Below are 23,529 nucleotides of genomic sequence, written 5' to 3'. Positions count from 1 at the left end.
GGACTCTGGGGCAATATTTGAAGTTTAGAACATGGGTTGGGTTGATTGCAACTTCGAATACTGAGAGGCCTAAATAGTGTGAATGTGGAGAAGGCGTTTCTACTATTGAGAGAGACAGCCTCAGAATGAAGAATGACCCTATAGAATGGAGATGGCAAGATTTTCCTCAACCAGTGGGTGGTTAGTCTCTGAAAATCATTGGCACAAAGGGCTGTGAAGGCCAAGACAGAGATAGCTAGCTTCTTGATTGGCAAGATCAGCATTCATGGGAAGAAGGTAGAAGATTGAGGTTGAGAAACATATCAGCCATGATCAAATGGCAGAGCAGACACGATAAGCCAAATAGCACAGTTCTGCTCATTTCTTATGGACTTGTGATCACAGAATATTTGCAGCCTTGCAGGAATGTGATGATCTTTTGTGACACATGTATGAAATACATCAAATTACAGAACACCATTGAGCCTACATTCTCTATCTTCACCACTCCAAATATTACATCACGCAAGAACAATTTAAAAATATCAGTATTTTAAAAAGAACATTTCATATCAAATTAAATAAGGACTATTCAAAACATCAAACATAGACTAAATTTAAGTCTAAAACATACAACACCATGCATATATAATTTAACATCCATTGGTTTCTATGTGCCAATAATTTCAAGATGCTTTAACTTAAGAGGCAGTATGACATGAATCTAATTTCAAATTTGTTTTTTAGATTACTTACAGTGTGGAAACAGACCCTTCAACCCAACAAGTCCACAATGACCCACTGAAGCGCAACCCACCCAGACCCATTCCCCTACATTTACTCCTTCACCTACCACTATGGGCAATTTAGTATGGGCAATGCACCTAACCTGCACATTTTTAGATTGTGGGAGGAAACCAGAGCACCCGGAGGAAATCCATGGAGACACTGGAAGAATGTGCAAGCTCCACACAGAGAGTCGCCTGAGGCAGAATTTGAATCCGGGTCTCTGGCGCTGTGAGGCAGCAGTGCTAACCACTGTGCCACCATGCCGCCCACTTTGTTCAACAGGTGAAACTCACTTAAATTAAAAAGTAAACTAAGAACCACAATGAGTTAGGTTTAGTGGTACTGAACAACACCTGTCTTCCAGATGATCTCAGTGGAGGATTGTTATCCATCGATCCTTCAAAACTAGGAGGCCTCTTCTTTGCTCGCATACGTCCACTTATGGCATCTACAAATAATCAATATGCATGTGTTCACAGTGGGTGAAGCTTGAAAAATAAACAAGGTTTTACTGTATGAGCTTATTTTTGAATCACCTGTAAAAAATATCAGACTCAAGCTTTCACTTAGCATTTGTTCAGTTATTGTTTTGTAAAATGGGTACATCCATTTTGAACTTAGTTATAACTTAGTTATAAAGATGCCTAGCTATCTCTCTCAATTTTGCAATGTCTTAGGACAGAAAAAAATATGGGAGGAAGAAAAGATTTATGCAACAACAATTGGGGAACCATAAAAAGCAAAGAAATTCAAAGAAAATTAGATTTACCTAATAATAAGAAACAAAATTAATTGGACATGCAGAAGTATTAATCTATACTGATCCATGACGTGAACAGATACTGGGAGTAGTGAATTTTATCATTATTTTTCTGCTTTATAAAAGCTGCTGATATTTTAAAACAAAGTCAGGAACCCACAAAACATTGTAATCTTGATGTATATATTAAGATGACAGCCAGAATCTGTATTTATATTGTGCATAATAAATATCATTAGGGACTTCATGGAAATGTAATGAATATATTTAATGTTTTGGAGAAGGCGCTGTTGGGACATGTGATTAACTGTATGGTCAAAGACCTTGAAGAGAATGTTACAAGAGGAAATTCTTTTGCTTATGAATTAAATGGTGGAAGGCACGGTCACCAATGACGAGGAAAGAGCTGGGAAAGATTGTTCAGGTGAGATCATGGAAGGGTTTTAACATGTCAATGAGAATTTGAAACTTGAAATATCTGAAGTCTGAGTTCCAACATAGGCTAAAGAGAATGGTGACGATGGGTAAACAGTACTTGGTTAGGATATGGACTGCAGAAACTTGGTGGAAGTTGGAACATTTGAGACCAGTGAAGGAAACATCGTAATAATCACAATTGGAAGCGACGACAATCATACATGAGCACTGCCACCTGGCAAGACAGCATGGATTTTTGACTCAATATCCTGAGAGTGAGATTTAAACTTGCAATCTGAGTCAGTGCAAGAATTATGCCAATTAAATCAAAGACAACACAAGCTATTTCAGGTGCTAAAATGAAATAATATTGAACAATTATTAAGTTTGAGACATAATGTCACTTAATTGTGTTATCTACCATTTAATGGTTTATCAGTTGCCTCAGCTTCATGCTCTAGAATACCTTTTGTATTCCCCTCTCTCTTCCTTTTCTCTGAAAAAGCATCATAAAAACCTATCACAACCAAATTTCTGTCTATTTACTTTTGGTAGAACTACATAACATTGGTCATGAACTGTTAAAACCCTATGTATTGCAACAGCCAAGTCTCTTTCCTGCTCAAACATTATGTCTGGACCACTGCAAATTGTACATTTTGGTGTTATCCCTACCTTTATGCCTACACTATATTTTAGTTGTCATTTGTCAGATGTGAACACATCTCCCCCATCTTGGTCTGAATGCATCAGTTTTTTTTTCGGATCCAAGCCCCTGACTTAAACATTTTAGTAGACTACTCGCCCATTCCTCAACATCCTCCACATTGTCATCCAACTGATTATACGTGATACCATGAATATTAAAGTGCTTCACATGCTGTACAAAAGTAGTGCGTGGTACCAAACCATAAGACCATATCAGTTTTAAGACCTCTTAAATCCAATACATGGTTCAAATCAGTCCCCGGTTCAGCTCATCAGCTACTTAAACCTTCATGCCTGGCCTTTGTTATCTTGACTTGTCCAATCTCCTACATCCTACCTTGACAAACTGGAGATCACAGAATGATATATACATACATACACATATATATATATTAAAATATACAGAAAAGACATCGGAGAAAATTCCAGGCTTTAGATCCAACAAAGATTGAGATCTCAGAGATGGGGAGCAGTGGAAGAGAAATTTGCAAACAAAGTGAGAATTTCAAAATAAAATTGTCCAGCTGGAAGCCAAGGTTGGTCATTGATCACATAGGTGAAAGTAACTTGATACAAATCAACATATGGTCAGTATATGACATCAAATTTAGAAAAGGCAGAAGGTAACAGATTGCGTGGACAAATACTGGAATATTCAAGCAAAGAGATAAAATTCAGCCACCGAACTTAGAATATTCACAAAATTAATTAAATCAATATGACATGCAACAAACTCATTTATTATTCCCTGTGTACAGCACCGTAATTATTTCAGCGTCTTAGAGTAAAATGGGATCTTTCATCTAGGTTCAGAAAAATAATCAAAAATCCAATTCTTAAAATAAATTAGACAAAATAATTAATCAAATATGAGGTGCACCTTCGTTTACATTTGCAATATTTTGATTTTGGTTAAGAAAATATGAGTTGCACTATCACCAGTGTTTATTGTTATTTTGGACTGCACCAAATCTTGCCAGAAAACAGATTCTGAACAAGAATAGCAATTGTTAGTGATGATCAAAAGGTAACACAGCCAATAAAGCACTTCACTACAGAAAAATAGTGACAGCCTCCTACGGTTCTCATCTACAGGAGAGTAATTTTTTTTTAAATGAGAGGTTGCAGAGTTATACTGATGCAGAACAAGAAAACAGAACACAGATTTTACAATTATGGAATCAGTCAGTAACTTGCCAACATTTGCTGTAATTAACCCTCAGAAACTCATGAGAACTTCAGGATGAGATGCATTCACATATTAGGATTGAAATCTTGAAGTTGCAGACTGCCACTCAATCCTCCACTACAAGCAGTGCTGTAGCTTTTCACTTGCCAAGCAAACAACAATTTAAATAATTCAAAATCATTCCTTTACTGCCATAACCACCACCGTTGCTGACCACCAACATCACAGTTAGAAATCCCATTAAAGACTAAACCTTGGTCAATACGGTTCCATCTGCTTTTGGTGAGGATACCAGTAATTATTGCTGAACAATAGAACTGGTTCTCAAATAAAGCTGCTAAATGTCTCCATTTACTGCATCAATTAAAAAAATACTTAAAAGGAAAGATTTTTCTAGATAATCTCAGTTTTCATTCCCAATCCATTTAAAGTATATGTCAATTTTTTTTCTTTTACACACAGCAAATAAAACATGGTGTACATGTCTGGCAGCAAGGGGAGTCGATGCAAATCCTTTTGTGATTGAATGTTTGTATATCTTGATATCTTTACGATAGCTCCATGTCAGATATCCCCAAAATAAGTTACAATACCACTGAAAGGGTTATAGTTACACTTCCCACCACACAGATTGAGAAATTTAACAGCAGCATTTCAAAATGAGCACCAAGAAGCCTTAGTTCCCTGCTGACATGGTCTTCAGGCCTTACAGATTAAGAGTGGGGGCTGAAAATTAATTGCTAAAAGAATCCATCAATATTATTTATATTGGATTAAGCTACTTCAATTTTATATCATTTTAATAATAGTGAAATCATATTTAAGACTGCTAATGCTACATTTCACCTATTTGATCTTATACTGGTTGTCGTATTGTGTTTTTAAGAACTTAAACTAGTGAAACCAATTCTCTGGCATTTTAAGAATTTTTAATGAAAACCACTACCTCCCCGCCACAGCTTGTTTCACTGAAACATGTAACTTTGCTCCATCTTCAGCACAGAACATTTTATTACTCCAAATCAAAATTATTTTCAAGTCAAGTTTAATGAATCAATTTCAACATCTTGACATTGTGAAGTCAGTAGTGCTGTTATTCAAGTTCAGTGGCAATGGAGTGAAACTGGACTTGAAGGTAGATAGTTATTATTTATGCCAATGAAGATTGAACTACAACAACCACGGCTGCACAGTGGTTAGCACTGCTGCCTCACAGCACGAGGGACCCGGGTTCAATTCCTGCCTTGGGCAACCGTCTGTGTGGAGTTTGTACATTCTCCCCATGTCTGCGTGGGTTTCTTCCGGGTGCTCCAGTTTCCTCCCAGAGTCCAAAGATATGCAGGTTAGGTGAATTGGCCATGCTAAATTGCCTGTAGTGATAGGTGAAGGGGTAAATGTAGGGGGATGGGTGGCTCTTCGGTGGGTCGGTGTAGACTTGTTGGGCCGAAGGGCCTGTTTCCATACTGTAAGTAATCAAATGTCGAGGTTCATATTTTACGTTCACTGACAAAAGAATTGCACTCGCCATTTATTTTGGTTAAAGTTGCTTACAGCATCACATTAGCTTTTAAACAATTCTAATAACTGTAATTTGCTGTATATGTGCATAGCATAAATACAGGGAATCAGTGACATGTAAGAGCAGGGAAAGTAACCCCATGCCTCTTCAAACAATCAAAACAAAATCATTGTGGCATGTGAAGTCCAAACTATGAAGCATCAACGACAGTATGTGAATGCAACTACAGAAAGTCAAAATAAATAAATAAAGATGTCAGAGGGGAGAGAAAAGGGGCAAGAAACCAAATAAGTAGACAAAAGGCTTAATTTTCATTAAAAAGTGAAGACTAATTAAATTGTGAAGGAATGAGATTCTACATTTGTAAGACTAACTTTTCAATGCCGGAGGGTTTTTAAAAAAAAAGTGCTTTTGACCTATTTGTAGAGGTAGAACTCAAATATAGAAACTAAACATAATGACTTCTTGACGGTGAAACAGCTTCCAATTTTTGTTTAAAAAATCATGTATATCGAAAAACATAAGCCTGAACCTCTTTTGGTTGTTTAGTATGCAACTAGTAAGCAAGTGCCACAAATTGAAACACTTCACGTACTTTAATTGTGACATTCTAATCAAGGTTATGTTATAATGAAACTCTGGATTAACAGAATAAATTTTTAAAAATCTTCCTAAGATCAGTATTTCACAGAGTGTATGCAGACACCTGGAACTGTTTTTGAATTTATTTTATAGAAATGGTCACTTCAACAATATTGTTCTTAACATATGGTTTCCTCTATTTTAACCAAGAACTATAGCATAGAAGAGCAAACATCTCAAGGTGGCTTATAGTAGTATAATTAATGAAACAAACAATTTTCTTGTTGTTTCCTCTTCTTTTTGCTCTGTTCATCTGTGCCATACAGGGTAATCAGAAGAGTTTAAACACCAGAAAAGCTTTGAAGTGGGATTCACAATCTGCCCATAAAAGTGTCTACAATACTATTTACTGTGCGTTGGAGTACTAAAAAAGGATAATAATCATGGAGATTATTTAGTGCTTTCAATAGCACAAATTTTCCAATGGCCCTTTGGGTTGCATTATGAAAATAACCGAGAAGCTTTAGATATTCAATATTTTTGGTTTCTTAGCAAGTTGAGAAGAAAGGTGAAATCAAAGTAAAACAAATAGTCACAACTCCTGCTGCTGAACTATTGGGAAGACTTGGAAGTATATCACCATTGCTTCAGTGTTGTTGGGTCAAAATTCTGGTATTTCCAATCTCTAACAGCATTGTGGATCTACCTTCAACATAAGGACTGCGGCGGTTCAAGATGGCAGCTCACCACCACCTTTTCAAAAGGCAATTCGGGATGAGCAACAAATGCTGGTACAGCCAATCAAACCCATACCCTATGAGTGAATATTAAACAAATTCATCCAAATTCTATTGCAACTTAGAGGATTGATTACTACAACTAATCACTGAGATTAGACAATACAATTAGCTAAGACTTTTAAAATGAGTTTTTTTTGAAGGGGGAAGCATACGACTTAACTTTGTGTAGTAAATATGTAAAAAAAACTTTATTACTAAACATAGTTACCTCTAGATTTCTGCTTAACCATGCATAAAAAAGCCTTCACAATCATTACTACCAGTAAACAAAAAAACAAGTGTTTTTGTGCTTACACGGAAACGAAACATTAAAAACGGGAAGAAAAAAACTACAAAAATTGAACGCACTCGCAAAAATTATCAAAATCTCAATCTAAGACTAAAAGCCTGTAATTCCAAGTAAAAGGAAAATAACGTAAAAAGCTAAAGTCAACCGTGTGAACATTTCTCGAACACAATGTTAACATTCTCTGCTGTTAATATTGACCCTGCTTGAATTAGCACACAACGTATCCCCTTTTTGATAACAATGTAACTCCAGCCATGCCGTGTATCGCTGGTACAGGGGAGGCAGGTCAGACATGGGTTGGTGCTGATTGTAGCACAAAGCCTGAGCTCAAGGCCAAGCATTCGAAATCCTTGAGGTTGCCTATCCCTCTCTCTCACTCATTATATTTATATAATATATCTCACACACAGCTGCACTTGGCCAATTCAGCGACGGAGCTAGTAGAGAGAGAGGCAGACCCCTGGGGGCCGGGTCTGAGTGAGGCGAGATATTTAGTGGCAATACTAATAACTTTGTCCAATGGGATGATTAAACTTGGGGAGGCGAAACAAAAGACAACAACCGTCTGGTTAACAGAAAAACGGCGCCACACACCGAGTAGTATTCACCTGTATCCGAGTAATACATAGTGGCAGTATTGTCGAACCCACTTGCTCCCCCTTTAGCCGCCACCCCGGTTCCTGTCCCTTCAGCTTTCTCTGGCTGGTTCGAGCCCAGGCTCGTCCTCGCACACGCGCACCCACACACCCGACTCCCCGTGCGCGTGCACCTTCAGGTGCCGAAGCTCGCACCAAGACCCATGCGCGCCCTCTGCGATTGATCGGACGGTTGCGCTTTCAGCGTCGTTCAGCCTCGCGCGGGCGCGCATGCGTACCCCTCTCGCGTCAGCTTTGGCGTCACTCGCGCGTGCAGAGTGCGGCTCTAACTGACGCGGTTTGAATGAGCTGAGCGGCTGAGCGCGAGCGTTATCGCGTTGTGTGTGTGTGTGTTTTGTTTTACAAACTGCGTCAGTTTTCTCTTGCAGAGTTTCGGTTCTTTATACAGAAGTTCCAATAAAATCCAGTTCCGAAGGATGACCTTTGTCATACTGCCTCCAGCTGTCAGCGCTGCTCGTTGTGGTGAAATAGCAAAATAAGAGCGGCCGGGAGCGCCGATCCAGTCAAAGACCAAAAAATCACATCAAGAAGTAAGTCAGAGACCTTATTGTTAATCTAAATTAATTGGGTGTACTGGGGAATAATTTACCACTAACATTGTGTTTTTGTTGCGCTGGAGACACGGCTGTGTTTCTGTGGCTGAGACACGGCACTTGTAGCAAAACGTCATAGCTCTCATTTAAGATAAAAACAGGAAATGGTGGAAATTGCAGGTTAGGCAACATCTGCAGAGACAGAGAGAGAAACATGATCTGAAATGTTAACTCTACCTTCTCTCTGCATAGATGCTGCCTGACCTGATGAGTATTTTCTAGCAATTCTCGTGTTCTCTCCAGACTTTGAGCATCCGCAGATTTTCCTTTTGTTTTGATTAAATTGACTATCAAATATATATAAATAATAATTGAAAAGCTGCTCTTGAGATATTTAAATTAAATATCTGCCCTATCTAATTGTCTCTACGTTTTATGTCTTGATAGTTTACATTTTTCCAGTTATATAAAAAAAACGAGCTAAGGAAAATATGTGCTTAGGAATCTTGGAACTATTTTCCAAAATTAATTTTTGACATGTTTGAAAACTAAGTTTTGAGCATCGATTTCAGTGTTACTACATTGTATTAATGTGAAGTTACTATTTTCAGACTGAAAATGAATATTTGTTTGTAAGCTAGCTGTTTAAATTTCTTGACATTCACTGCGAAGCTCAGGTTTGAAAAAATATCGTTTCCGAGGAATATCGGAGCGCTAACAATTTACAGTAAAAATAATTTCCAGAAGACCTCACAGAACCAAGCATCAATTCCAATGGAAGTTGCTTCATTTGAAATTGATTTTCAGGAATCAACCATAATGTTAAGTGAAATGTCCTGAATGCATTTTATCAATTCATTCAAGTCATCAATACAAATTGTAAATTGTATGTCCCAGTACTGACTCCTGTAGTATTCCATTCATTTCATCTGAACAACTTGAAAATAGTCTCTTTTTTGCCTACACTTGTTTCCTGTTAGCTAACCAATCCTCCACCTCCTATCGGAAGGGCGCTGTGAAACTTGAAAGGTTCAAAAAGATTTGCAAGGATGTTGCCAGGGTTGGAGGATTTGAGCTGTAGGGAGAGGCTGAATAGGCTGAGGCTGATTTCCCTGGAACATTGGAGGCTGAGGGGTGAACTTATAGAGGTTTACAAAATCATGAGGGGCATGTATAAGATAAATAGACAGAGTCTTTTCCCTGGGGTGGGTGAGTCCAGAACTAGAGGCATAGGTTTAGGGTGAGATGGGAAAGAAATAAAAAGGGACAACTTTTTCAAGCAGAGGGTGGTGTGTCTATGGAATGAGCTGCCAGAGGATGTGATGGAGACTAGCACAATTGCAACATTTAAAAGCCATCTGATGGGTTTATGAATAGGAAGGATTTAGAGGGATATGGGTCAAGTGCTGGCAAATGGGTCTAGATTAAGTTAGGATATCTGGTCGGCATGGACGAGTTGGACCAAAGAGTCTGTTTCTGTGCTGTATATCTCTGTGACTCTGTCTATGCCCATGTTAATCCTAATATGATGAAACTTTCATTTTGAGACATAACCCTAATAATTTAGTAGAGCATGATTTCCCTGCCACAACTGAATTGACTCCACTTGATTGCATTGAGACTTTCCAAATTCCCTGTTATAACCTCCTTAATAATAGATTCCAGCGTTATCCCTATGACATACATTAACTTTACTGGTTTGTAGGTTCCATTTTTTTGTATCCTTTCTTGACGAGAGGAGTCATATTTTCCAGTTTCCACTCTAATGGCATCTTTCCAGAACCCTTGGACTTTTGGGAAAATAATGCCAATGAGTGGCAAATAGGCTAATTAAGTAGGCAAACCTTTTGACAGTATGATATTGGAAAATGTGAACTTACCCAATTTGGCAGGAAGAATAGAAATGCAGTATATTATTCAATAGAGAAAGCAGACCTTTGAGGTACAGAAGGATCTGGATTTCCTGACACATGAACCACAAAAGTTACGTCATGGTATAGCAATGAGGGATGTTTTGCTACACGTGTAATTGTCTTGGATGTTGGTGAGACCACATCTAAACTACTGTACAGTTTTCATCTCCTTAATTAACAAAGGATATAACTGTGCTGAAGCAGGTTAAAGGAGGTCCATTGGATTCGTGCTGGAATTGGTGTGAGGGAGGAGTGTTATCTTAAAAGCAAAGGAGTAATAGGCTTGCCCAGTATCCACTGGAGTTAAGAAAACTTAGATGTGGTCTTATTGAACCTTAACATCATGAGAGACTTGACAAAGTGAAGACTGAAGGATGTTTGCCTTTGTGGGGGAGACCAGCGCTGAAGCCATAGTTTAAAATTAATGAGTTCCCATTTTATTTGGAGTTTATGGGGAATTCTTCTCTCCCATGATGTTGAGTCTTTCAAACCCTAACTTTTTTTTTCTAAAAATTAGAATTAATTTGCTTGTTCTCAAGTAAAAAAAAATCTGAATTTTGAATTTGGGTACCTTTTACTATGTTCTTTTGTACACATTGTCGCTGTATGCATTTTCTCAAAACAGTGACAAGTGCTGGAATAGAAATACCAGAAGGAAGGAGGTTGAACAGATATGGAGACCTAGAAAATCTTAACTTGACTACGGAAGACTGGAAGATACGATGGGAAAAGAGGCACATTGGTTTTCATAAGGATGAAATTCATGGGTGAGTGCAGCTCTTAGTTTCCAGGCAGTTTTTAATTCTTAATTTTTAGAAACATATTTCCATGACATTGAATATCTGAAATCTTTTTTTTTGTTTTTCTCATGGTATGCATCGATGATCAGATTGAATTGGGGGTTTCTTGCAGACTTAACTCTTGCAAGGATCAATTTGATTGTTTTGATTGAAAGTTAGGCGTTGTGGTGTGAGGAGTGACTGTTGATAACAGAAAATGAACTAGAACTTTCACAGAGCAATGTTCTGATAAATTTTCCAATGAGTAAAAACTGTTGCTGCCAAGTGCAAGACCCAGAACATTGCTGATTAGTATGAGTTTGGAAGTCAAGCATTTTGTGAACAAATTATGCCAGATGTGGAAGTGTAGAGAATTGAGCACCTTCTTTCCCAAGTATCCATTTGTACTTTATCATTCTTCAGAATACTTAACTGTTCGTTCCTATTGTCTGTGCTTTTGAGCTCAGATGAGCAATATACATGTGTTCAGCTTTTTGACCAAATCAGTGTCTTGTAATGAAAAGAGATTTGCAAAGTGGTTGTGGTCAGGCCTGAAACCTGGTTGATTTAGTTACATTTTTTTTCCATGTATGGAGTCAGATATTACAAGGGGGCATAGCTTTAAATTAAGGGGTGGTAGGTATAGGACTGATGTTAGGGGTAGATTCTTTACTCAGCGAGTCGTGAGTTCATGGAATGTCCTGCCAGTAACAGTGGTGGACTCTCCCTCTTTATGGGCATTTAAACGGGCATTGGATAGGCATATGGAGGAAAGTGGGCTATTGTAGGTTAGGTGGGCTTGGATCGGCACAACATCGAGGGCCGAAGGGCCTGTACTGCGCTGTATTTTTCTATGTTCTAAGTTCTATGTTAGTTTACTTTTATTTCTATACAGGAGAATGATTCATTAATAATGAATGGTTCCCAATTTATAAACCTAACACTATAATCCAATTAAATAGCTCTAACTATATATCATCTGTCTTGTATAGCAAATTAATTTCAAGGTCAGCGCATTAAAGTATTCAATATTTATCCACACATATTCATGAAGGACATATTTCACTGACATTTTCCATTATAAATATATCAAATTTATAAGGCAAGCATTGAAATTTGATCGTGTAAAGTTTTCAGCTCCAATAGATCTCATCACAAATCACAGTAGTTTGCACTTCAAAGTCCATAAAGTAAACTTAGTTGATTGCAGTCATGAGAAAATTTGAAATTCACTGTAAAAATTTATATTATTCATTCATAAAATAAACCTGCTTGTTAGTTATCTTAGGCCTGTCTTACCAAAATATTCATGAGTTGGACTTTGAGAGCATACAAAATGTATGCTGGGCAAGCATATGATAATAACCAGCTCATACAGTGAGAGATATGATTGTTACAACTCCCAGGTCCGGTGAGTAAGATGAAACTTTATCAGCAATTGAAAAGCTCTTATTGTGAGAGCAGAGGGGACCAACTCAGCTGTGGCTCTGTGGGAGATGCTCTGTCTTCTGAATCATAACACCTTTGGTCTTCAAGATGTGGACATGTGAAAAAGAAGCCTGACACTCCAGTTCAGTATTGATGGAGTGTCGTAATGTGGGAGATACTGCCCTTTGTATATGGTTTTACACTGGGGCTTCATCTGGCCTGTAATATGAACGTGAACCATTTCATCGCATCATTTTGAAGAAGACTAGAGAGCTACCCTTATGTGGTCTTGTCAATATTTATTTGTAACCACGTTTCATACTTATTTTTACCTTGCTGTTTCTGTAAGCTTCCCAGATACAAATTGATTGCAGTGTTTCTTAGATTAAACCGTGACCCCCTGTACAAAGTTCTTCCTACTGATGTGCCTGACCCCCTGAATCCCTAGTGAATACTATTAAGATGAATGAATATCAGACTAAGACAAAACTGAAAGCATTATGGTGTCTTGTCATAGTTGTAGATGAATACCATCCAGTTTCTCACAAGAAGTGACCACTTTAATATAAGGGGAAAATAGCTTTTGGTGCACAAAAGAATTAAATCATAACATGGGGAAGAAAATAGAAATAAATTGTTCCTTCAAAGATAATAACCCTGGCAGTTGCATGATGCGATAACAGTGGATTTGATGAGTAATCATGCAAATCAATTTCTGTCATTTTGCTTGCAAAATGGGGTGTTAAAATAAATTCAGGAACCATAGGTTTAAAATCATTTTCTCACACATTTCTATGATGTCTCTGGCTTACTAACACATTCTCTAAAAATTACTTTTTCTTAAAAAAAACTGTCAACTTTGCATTTACATAAATTAAAGCTAATAGATAAAGGAGAAACCTGGATATTGTTTCCACTGGCAGGTGAAACTAAAACTAGGAGGCATAGCCTCAAAATAAGGCAAAGCAGATTTAGTACAGAGTTGGGGAGGAACTTCTTCACCCAAAGGCTACCTCATTGAATGTTTTTAAGGCAAAGAAAGATTTTTGAACAGTAAAGGAATTAAGGGTTATGGTGAGAGGACAGTTAAGTGGAGCTGAGTCCACGAAAAGATCAGATCTTATCAAATGGCGGAGCAGGCTCAACTGGCTAGATCGCCTACTCCTGCTATTTGTTATGTTCAGATGCATTCCATATTTGCAGAAAGGCTATTCCACAGATTAACTACTTGTTCAGTATCCTAGGGAAGAGGAATGCTGAAAGAGGCTCTGAGATTTCAAACCCTCGTCTCCTTTTCTCTGCAAGATTTTCTGGACTCCAAAGAAACCAAGCAACTGAACTAATTTTAAAATCAGTTTTCCAAATATTGTAACTCTATTTAAACATGTTAATAAACATACCATCTCTCTATGGTGAAATATCTGCCAAGCAGTAGGTTGGGTTATGTGTATGTTACCTCCTAGCCTCTGGCCCTTTTCCACCCATCGTGGAAGGCTATTATTGAGATCAATGTTTTTGCCAATTTATTTGCAATTTATCTCTGCAGTGTAGACCATGTTTAGTTTACAGTTCGAGGAGAGATATAATTATTTAGACCTCTAGAATTCTAAAACTCATAAACCAAAAAGAAGGATGGGAGAAAATTGTGGCTGTAAGAGTTACTCTTTTGTTTCAGTTATTTTAAGTGTTGGAGGTGACTTTCTTGAATTCCAGAAGCAGTAGTGACTGTTTTATAAGTTGTTGCATTGTTTTGGAACTGTCAGGGGAGAAAGATCAAAACAACAGCACTTTAAAGAGGAAGAAGAGAGACAAAGGAAAAGACCAACATGGTCAGAGAAAGAAACCTGCACTGCTGTCTGACATAGCTGTGAATCTGCATAGCTACTGCCTTTGCTGTTCGAGTTTAAGTATCTCTGGACATTGGAGAGCGTCTATGAAAACTTAACAAGCAGAGGAATTCATAGCTGACCTTCTAGGAACCTGTGTAGGAGAGCTTTCAGCACAGGAGAAGCTAAGTGTGTAGTTTTCAAGTGTAACCTTGCTGTAAATCTACAATAGTGAATAGAGTGGGTTCTTTTTTGCTTGTGTTTTATTGAGCTGTCACTTGATTAAACTTTAAAAATATAAAGCAATTAGTACTAAGTTAGCCTGGAGCAGTGTTTTTAAGAGCACTAAGATGGTACTATATTCTGGGTCTGCAGATTGTTAAGTAGCAAACATGGCCTTTAATAGAGTAATGTGCTCTTTCTGTTGGATGTCAGAGTTAGGGAGAGTTTCCATGTTATTGATGATTATGTCTGCAGGAAGTGTATTTGATTGCAAATCCTATCATGTTGCATGGATCAGTTGGAGCGGCACTTAGAGGCAATGAAGAATTCACAGGAGATAGGATGGCACTTACAGGAATGGAAAAAAAAACACAGATACAGTCAGGTAGATGGGTTACCTCCAGGAAAAGAAAGATGGGGGAGAGAAAGGCAGGTAGTTCACTACCCCATCTCAAACAAGTAAGCTGTTTTGGAAAATGTAAGGGGTGATGGATTCTCTGGGGAATGTAGCATGAACAGCCAAGTTTCTGGTACTGAGACTGTATTTAATGTAATGAAGGGTACGTCGGGTTGCAAGCGATTGAATGTGATAGGGTCTCTCTAGTCAGAGGCACAGGATGGTGAGGGGATTGGGGAACAGGATGGGAGCATTTTTAATAAGGGATCATATTACAGCTGTACCTGGTGAAGATATTCCTGGAAATATATCCAGGGAAGTTATTTGAGTGGACCTAAGAAATAAGAAAGGGAAGTTCACCTTATTGGAATTGTACTATAGACCCTTTCAATAGTCAGCAAGTAAGGAGCTGTCAATTATCTGATAAAAATAATAGGATGGTTATGGTAGGGAATTTTAAATTTCCAAACATAGACTCGGGACCGTCACAGTGTTAAAGGTTCAGATGGAGAGGAATTTGTTAGGGTGTACAAGAAAATTTTCTGAGTCAGTACGTGGATGTAACTACTAGAGAAGGAGCAAAAACTGGACCACGTCTTGGGAAATAAGGCAGGGCAAGTGACCGAGGTATCAGTGAGGGAGCACTTTGGCTCCAATGACCATAATTGTATTCATTTTAAAATAGTGATGGAAAAAGCTATACCAGATCTAAAAGTTGAAATTCTAAATTGAAGGAAGGCCATTTTTGATGGTATGAGGCAAGAACTTTCAAACGTTGGTTGGGGGCGTGATGTTCACAGGCAAAGGGACTGGAAAATGGGAAGCCTTCAAAAATCAGACAATGGGGGATCTAAGATGGCGGCAATCTGAGAAGATCACACTGCAGAGCTTCGCATCGCAGCAGGAGCAGGACAGTCCTTTAGCCCACCCAATCCAGGTCATCAGGATTTCTTGGGGCGTTGGAAAGATTGTGGAGCCCCAAGAAACATTTAAAAATTGACTTACCTGAATTTTCAGCTGTCCAGAAATGCATAAAAAGGGAGGAGGAGCATCTGAGGCCAGGTCTGTAGCTCAGCCTGCAGCAGCCTCAGAGCTGATTACTCTCCAGGACCTGGTGAACCAGCTCTCGAAATCACGTGAGATGCTGCGGAAACAGATTGAAGAGAAACTGGCTTTTGTCTCTCTCATGCTGCAGAAGCATGAACAGCAGCTAGGAGACCTGGAGAAGAGCACGGATGAGGTGGAGCACAGGGTCATAGTGGTGGCAACTGATGCCAGTTCACTCAAGGATGAGATCCAAGCCCTGAAGACGCAGTTTGTAATTTGCATGGCCGATGGATGATCTTGAAAACAGGGGCAGGAGAAAAAACATTCAGATTGGTCTTCCTGATGGTAAGGAAGGTCAGCAGCCTGCGGCATTTGTTGAAGATTGGCTTCCGAAATTCCTTGACTTGGAGACTGGCATGAGAGGATTGAAGATAGAGAGGGCTCACTGGGTCGCAGCACGGAGGTCGGGTCTGGGTCAACACCCTTGTCCTTTCCTGGTGTGGTTCCATCATTACTGGAATAAGGAGAGAGAGTCAGACTCAACTTCCAGACTCCAGGAGAAGGATCCAAAGACCCTAATTTATGAGGGGTCTAAGATCATGTTTTTTCAGTGGCGGTGATCCAGAAACGAAAATCGTATGATGGTGTCAAGAGAAGATTGAAGGAGCTTGGGATTCAGTACTCCCTGAGATATCTGGCAGTGCTTCGGATCACCTTAGATGGATCCATGCATCTCTTTGACACATTGGTGAAGGCAAGAGACTTTGTGGACAAACTAACCTAATTTAAACAATTGTAGTATAGATAAATATTGTTTCTTGGGTATGCGTTTATCGTTCTGCAAAAGAAATGGAGGAAACCGGTTAGAGCTTTGCTTTCCCCCTTTTTTTTCTCTATTGATAATAATTTGGTTCAAACTATGTCTGGTGGTGGTTAAGATGTACATTTTAAATTTCTAAGTTTTTTTATTCATATTGATAGTCTATGGGGTGTTTATTCTTTTTAGCTTGTGCTTACGATGCGGCTCTAGCTGGGAGAAGTGAAGGTGGTTGAGATGGTTAGATGCCTATTTATAGGCAGCTCGGGACGGGTAGTCGTCCCCTCCGGGCAGGGGGTGAGTTCCCCTACTCAGCGCTGTTGGCGCTTTATATGTTGGTTTGTTTTCTGGTTTTTGTTGTTGTTTATTTTTAATAATTTTGTATGTTTGTTAAATGTAGTGGTTTTAGTTTATGTAGTTTTTATATTTGGTGGACCATGTGACACTAAGGCTCAGCAATTTATGGTTCAGGTTCCTCCTCTCTGGAATTTAAATGTAATTGCAGAAGATTATGGCTAATGATTTGATTAAATGGTATACCTAGAATATCGAGGGAAGTCACTCACCAATTAAAAGGAAGAAGGTACTCTTGAATCTTAGAAAGGAGAAGGTGGATATTGCTTTGTTACGGGAGACACATTTTGATGAAAAGGAGCATCTGAAATTCCAGCAGAATGGCTTTGACTGAGTTTATTTTTCATCACTTAATACCAGAAGTAGGGGAGTGGCCATATTGGTAAGGAAAAATCTCTCATTTAAATTGTTGGAATGTGTTAAAGGAGGTTTGTAATTCTTAAAGCCTTGATAAATCAGGAAGAATATGGTATTTTAAATGTTTACTGTCCCACAGCTCATCCTCTTAAATTCCTGGTAGATGCTTTTTCTAAACTGTTAAGTCTCAAGTCTCGGCACATCATTATAGGGGGAGATTTTAACTGCTTCATGGACCCCACAGTAGGCAGGTTGCCTAAAGGTCCCTCGATACCCTCTGCTCAAACTAAACAGTTATTGGGTTTGTGTGGGGAATTAGGGTTGGTGGACGTCTGGAGGTGTCTCCACCCTACAGGTAGGAATTTCATGTTTTTCTCCAATCCGTATAGATGTCGCACGAGGATTGATTTTTTTTTCTCTGACCCCTGCGGTAACCCTGGATCTGGTGGCATCCTGTATGATTGGTACTATTGCCATCTCTGATCATGCTCCAGTGTACCTCATGATTAAGATTAAGGATGTTACTGTGGATTCAAGTTACTGACGAATGGACCCCTTTATTCTCATGGACAGTAAGTTTGTGGAGTATTTCTCTAGGGAATTTCGGGCATTCCTAGACATCAACATAGGCTCGGTTGATAGCTCATCTGTTCTCTGGGAAACTGCCAAAGCTTATGCCAGAGGGTTAGTTATTTCATATTCCACCAGTAGGAAGCGGCAGAAGGGTGAACAGCAATGTTTCCTTGAAGCACGGTTGAAGACTGCCGCAAAGGCCTATTTTGACAGACCCTCGGTCAAACTACAGAGGATTACGGCACTGCGGTCTGCACTAAATTCCGTGCTCACACAGACGGCAAAGAAGGAGCTGGCTTTAGCAAAGCAAACGTTATACGAGCATGGTGACAAGCCAGGCAAATACTTGGCATGCATTGCCAGAAAGAGAAGTGCTCCACAAACCATTACAGCGATTAGGGAAGGGTCTGGAAACCTAACGGGATTCTAAAAAGGTTAATGTGGCGTTCCAGAGATTCTACTCTAAGTTTGTGACGAGGGACAGACCAAAGTCTTTTTTAGAGATCTGAAGCTCCCGGGTGGGACTTCCGAACAACGGTCCTTTCTCAATGCCTCATTATCAGAGCAGGAAGTGCAGGAAGCTGTGAGGCAGCTTCAGAGTGGAAAGGCGCCCGGTCCTGACGGGCTTCCTAATGAATTCTATAAGGAATTTATAAGTATACTGTCAGGCCCGATGTTTAATGATTCATACAGTCATGATCGTCTCCCACCATCTCTGAGAGAGGTCAATATTTCACTTATCCTTAGAAAAGGGAAGGATCCAGAAGACTGTGCTTCATTTAGGCCCATCTCGCTCTTAAATGTGGACTTTAACATCCTCTCTAGGGCTTTCGCATTAAGGCTGGAGACTGTGTTACCCTCTATTATTAAAAAGGATCAGACAGACTTCATAAAGGGTCGCAGATTCTCCAATAATGTTAGGAGGCTGCTTAACGTAATTCAAGCATGCCAACAGCAGTCAACACAGGGATTGGTGATTTCTTTAGATGCAGAGAAGGCGTTTGACCGAGTTGAGTGGTTGTACCTTATCTATACTCTAGACCAGTTTGGTGTGGGCGAAGTTTTCATAAGATGGGTAAAGGTTCTCTACCAGTGTACCTCTCGCGGCGGTCATTATCAACGGGGTAAGATCAAGCAATTTTAATGTTTCTAAGGTCAGCCAGCAGGGCTGTCCCCTTTCACCACTACTTTTTACGTTGGTGATTGAACCGTTGGCAGAGGCCATTCATGGGGATCTCAATATATCAGCTCCAGAAGTGGGGTCAAAATTACATAAGATCTCGCTGTATGCAGACAATTTTCTAATTTTCTTGACAAATCCAGCAGTTTCAGTGCCTTGCCTGATACAATGCATTCACGCGTTTGGTGCTTTTTCAGGGTATAAGATTAATTTTACTAAATCGGAGGCTATGCCAATGGGTGGTCTTACGAAAGAGTTAGTTCTTGAGAGTGACTATAGATTCCCATTTAGGTGGTCACAGGGGGGCTTTGTGTATTTGGGCGTATTCATTACTCCAGTTCTGGATTGGCTGTTCAAAGCCAATTTTACTCAATTATTTGAAAAAATTAAACAAGATCTCCAAAGATGGGAGGCATTTCCAGTCCCATGGTTGGGTTGGATAGCACTTATGAAGATGAATATTCTCCCTCGTTTGCTATACCCTACACAGATGCTCCCCCTGAACAAACACTCAGAAGACTGAACGGTTGGTTCAGCTCCTTTATCTGGCACCGTAAACGGCCCCTCATTAAATTAGCCAAACTGCAGTTGCCTCACAGATTGGGGGGAGTAGACCTTCCGGACATTAAAAATTGCCAATTAAGCTCGCTTTTGACCTATGTAAGTGATTGGGTTTGTGGGGACCCTCTTTCAATATGGCTAGATATCTAAGCTTCCTAGGCAAGATGCTCCCTTACCAGTTTGCTGTTTTTGGACAAGGTGAGGACAGTTAGGGAATATTGCCATAACCCAATAGTCATCAATACTGTTACAGCATGGAGGGCAATTCGGCAGAGGGAAGGTAATATTGGCAAAACATCTTTGTTTACACCTTCAGCGGGTGTGCCGGGTTTTCAACCGGGTATGATAGATTCAGGATTTAAACGTTGGGCAGTTAGGGGTATCTCTTGCATGGATGATTTATTTGAGGGAGATGTAATGATGTTCTTCGATCAATTAGTACGGAAGTACAAGTTACCTAATAAAGACCTCTTTCGTTTGTTTCATGTTAGCAATTTTATTCAAAAAAGGACCACACTTTTGACTGATCCCTACAAATCTGACATAGAAAGAGGGGTGCTAAGGGCTAAGAGTACACCCTCTGTCAGTCCTCTATATCACCAGTTGGGGGGTGCCACCTCAGATGAGTCTGATCGACTCTGCAAGATGTGGGAAAGAGAGCTGGGTGTTGAAGTTTCTTCAGAGGCATGGGAGGATATTTGAGAGAATGCAAGGAAGATATCAATTTGCAATAGGACCCATGCTTTACAGTTGAAAATTCTCCAGAGGGTCCACTTAGCCCCAGACCGTTTGTCAAAATTTAAACCAGGGGTATCTTCAGCATGTCCCAAGTGCAAGGTCTGCATGGGTACTCTTACCCATTGTCTTTGGTCTTGTGATAGGCTTCAAACATATTGGAGCACTGTGGTGAGTGCAGTGGAGAGGATTTTAGGTGTAGGGGTGGAGAAGGACCCTATTTCGCTGCTTTTGGGCCTACCCATTGTATTTCCTGCAGACGTGCATAAGAAAAAACTTTTCAATATTCTTACATTCTGTGCAAGGAAGAATATCTTGCTAGGTTAGATATCCAAAAAAACCCCAGGCCTGTCGGGTTGGCGGAAGATTGTTATGGAGCATATTCGCCTGGATTTTCTCACAAATATGATACACCACAAAACTGAGAATTTTTACAAGACATGGCAACCCTTTTTGAAATACCTGGACACAGATTTATCTGCCACACTAACAAGGGCTTCTATATAGCCGTAATGATTCTGTTTCATGAGTCCAATGTGAATGTATGAGTGTTTTGTTTGGCTGGCCTGAGTTATTACTATTTATTTGTTTGTTGTTAGGTATTTATTTATTTAGTTAAATAGCTAGTTTAGTTTTTTTTCATTTTATACTTCTCTATATATGTTTATACGTTCGTATAGGAGGGAGGGTTGGGGATTTTTTTTATTATTTGAGTTTAGTTTTGTACTATTTTGTACTGTTTTGAATTGCATTATTTTGTATTTGTAATATTTATAAATTTTTTTTTAATAAAAATATATTATTAAAAAAAAGAGACAACGAGAGTCCAAAGACAGTACGTTCCTGTTAGAGTGAAAGATAAGGCTGGTAGATGTAAGGAATGCTGGATGACTAGAGAAGTGGCGTTTTTCATCAAGAAAAGAAGTAAGCATATGTCAGGTGTAGACAGCAGAGATCAAATGAATCCTTAGAAGAGTGTAAAGGCAGTAGGAGTATACAGAAGAGGGAAATCAGGAGAGCAAAAAGCAAACATTAGGTTGCTTTGGCAAATAAGATGAAGGAGAATCCAAAGGTATTTTATGAATACATTAACAACAAAAGGGTAACTAGGAAGAGAATAGAGCCCCTCAAAGATCCTATGTGTGGAGCTGCAGGAGGTGGGGGCAAAACTAAATAAGTATTTTGCGTCAGTGTTTATTGTGGAGAAGACATGGAAGAGACAGAATGTGGAGAAATCGATGGTAACATCTTGAAATATGGCCATATTACAGAGGATGAGCTACTGGATGTTTTGAAAGGCACAAAGATAGATAAATCCCCAGGGCTTGATTGGGTATACCTTAGAGCTCTGAGGGAAGCTAGCGAAGTGATTGCTGGGCCCTTTGCTGAGATATTTGTATCATAGATAGTCGTAAGTGAGGTGCCAGAAGACTGGAGGTTGGCTAACATGGTGCCACTATTTATGAAAGGTGGTAAGGAAAAGCCAGGGAACAATTGACTAGTGAGCCTGACATTGGTGGTGGAAATGTTGTTGGAAGAAATCCAGAGGGACTGGATTTATATATATTTGGAAAGACCGGGATTGGTTAGGAATAGTCAACATGGCTTTGTGCATGGGAAATCATGTCTCGCTAACTTGATTGAGTTTTTTGACAAAGTAACAAAAAAGATAGATGAGGACAGAGCAGTGGATGTGATCGAAATGGGCTTCAATAAGGTGCTCAACAAGGTTCCTCATGGTAGACTGGTTAGCAAGGCAAGATCACATGGAATACAGGGAGAACTAACCATTTGGATATAGAACTAGCTTGAATATAGAAGACAACACTTCTGAGGCAGAGAGATCCAAGGTCACATAACCATCTGAGAGAAAAGGTTTCTCATCTCTCTTTGGCGGTGAATTGTCGCCTTTCAGACTGGAGGCCTGTGACTATTCGTGTGCCACAAGGATCAGTGCTGGGTCTACTGCTTTTTGTCATTTATATCAATGATTTGGATGTGAATGTAAGAGATATAGTTAGTAAGTTTGCAAAATACACCAAAATTGGAGGTGTAATGGACAGCAAAGAAGGTTAGCTCGGGATACGATGGAATCTTGATCAGATGGGCCAATGGGCTGAGGAGTGGCAGTTGGAGTTTAATTTAGATAAATGTGAGGTACTATATTTTGGAAAGGCAAATCAGTCCAGGATATACATTTAATGGTAAGGTCCTGGGAAACGTTACTGAAGAAAGAGACCTTGGGGTGCAGGTTTATTGTTCCTTGAAATTGGAGTCACAAGTAGATAGGATAGTGACGAAGGCATTGGATATGCTTCTCTTTATTGGTCAGAGCATCGAGTATAGGAGTTGGGAGGTCATGTTTCAGCTGTACAGTCATTGATGAGGCCACTTTTGGAATGTTGAGTGCAGTTTTAGTCTCCCTCTTATCAGAAGGATATTGTGAAATTTGAAAGGGTGCAGAAAAGATTTACAAGGATGTTGCCAGGGTTGGAGGGTTGGAGCTATAGGAAGGAGCAGAATATCTTGGAGCTGTTTTCCCCTAGAGCGTTAGAGGCTGAGAGGTGATCTTACAGCGGTTTATAAAATCGTGCGGTTTATAAAATCGTGAGGGACATGGATAGGATAAACAGACAAGGTCGTTTCCCTGGGTTGGGTGAGTCTAGAACTAGAGGGCATAGGTTTGTGGTGAGGGGGGAAATTTAAAAGGGATCTCAGAAGCAACTTTTACACACAGAGGGTATTGCATGTATGGAATGAGATGCCAGAGGAAGTGGTAGAGGCTGGTTCAAGTACAACATTTTAAAGGCATCTGGATAGGTATATGAAAAGCAAGGGTTCAGAGAGATGTGGGCCTAGTGCTGGCAAATGGGACAACATTAGGTTAGGATATCTGGTCATCATGGACACGTTGGATCGAAGGGTCTGTTTCCGTGCTGTACATCTCTATGACTCTATCTCTTATCAGCATTTTCATAAGTGAAAACTCGCTCAGCCAGTATAATCACTGTAGTCTCACTGAGTCCTGAGTTGTTCTTGGTGCAAAAATTTCAAGTGCATTTGTATCATTGATTTAAATAAATTATGGGATGACTTTATGATAATGACTGAATTCTGAT

At 39.5% G+C, this 23,529-nt stretch overlaps 2 protein-coding genes across 4 annotated transcripts in view; one reads left to right on the top strand and one right to left on the bottom strand.

Annotated features, from left to right (window-relative positions):
• The window catches only part of LOC132832323 (lysine-specific histone demethylase 2), a 112,828-nt gene extending 104,986 nt beyond the window's left edge, over nt 1-7,842 (bottom strand). Inside the window, exons 1-2 of one of the 3 annotated variants that reach the window (XM_060850238.1) lie at nt 7,627-7,842; nt 1,122-1,216 (exon numbers count right to left, since the gene is read on the bottom strand). In XM_060850238.1, the coding sequence (XP_060706221.1) occupies nt 1,122-1,199 (78 nt within the window). In that variant the 5' untranslated portion in view covers nt 1,200-1,216; nt 7,627-7,842. The remainder of the gene's footprint in view (nt 1-1,121; nt 1,217-7,626) is intronic. The other 2 variants (XM_060850239.1, XM_060850240.1) reach the window with 2 other exon arrangements.
• A 106-nt stretch (nt 7,843-7,948) lies between these two features.
• LOC132832216 (probable thiopurine S-methyltransferase) overlaps nt 7,949-23,529 on the top strand; it is a 54,285-nt gene continuing 38,704 nt past the window's right edge. Inside the window, exons 1-2 of the mRNA XM_060850010.1 lie at nt 7,949-8,218; nt 10,760-10,901. Coding sequence (XP_060705993.1) covers nt 8,218; nt 10,760-10,901 — 143 coding nt within the window. The 5' untranslated portion in view covers nt 7,949-8,217. The remainder of the gene's footprint in view (nt 8,219-10,759; nt 10,902-23,529) is intronic.

Source organism: Hemiscyllium ocellatum, chromosome 34 (genome assembly GCF_020745735.1).
Source record: "Hemiscyllium ocellatum isolate sHemOce1 chromosome 34, sHemOce1.pat.X.cur, whole genome shotgun sequence".
NCBI lineage: Eukaryota > Metazoa > Chordata > Chondrichthyes > Orectolobiformes > Hemiscylliidae > Hemiscyllium > Hemiscyllium ocellatum.
Note: the sequence above shows the minus strand (reverse complement) of the source record. Positions and strands in the feature narration are given on the sequence as shown.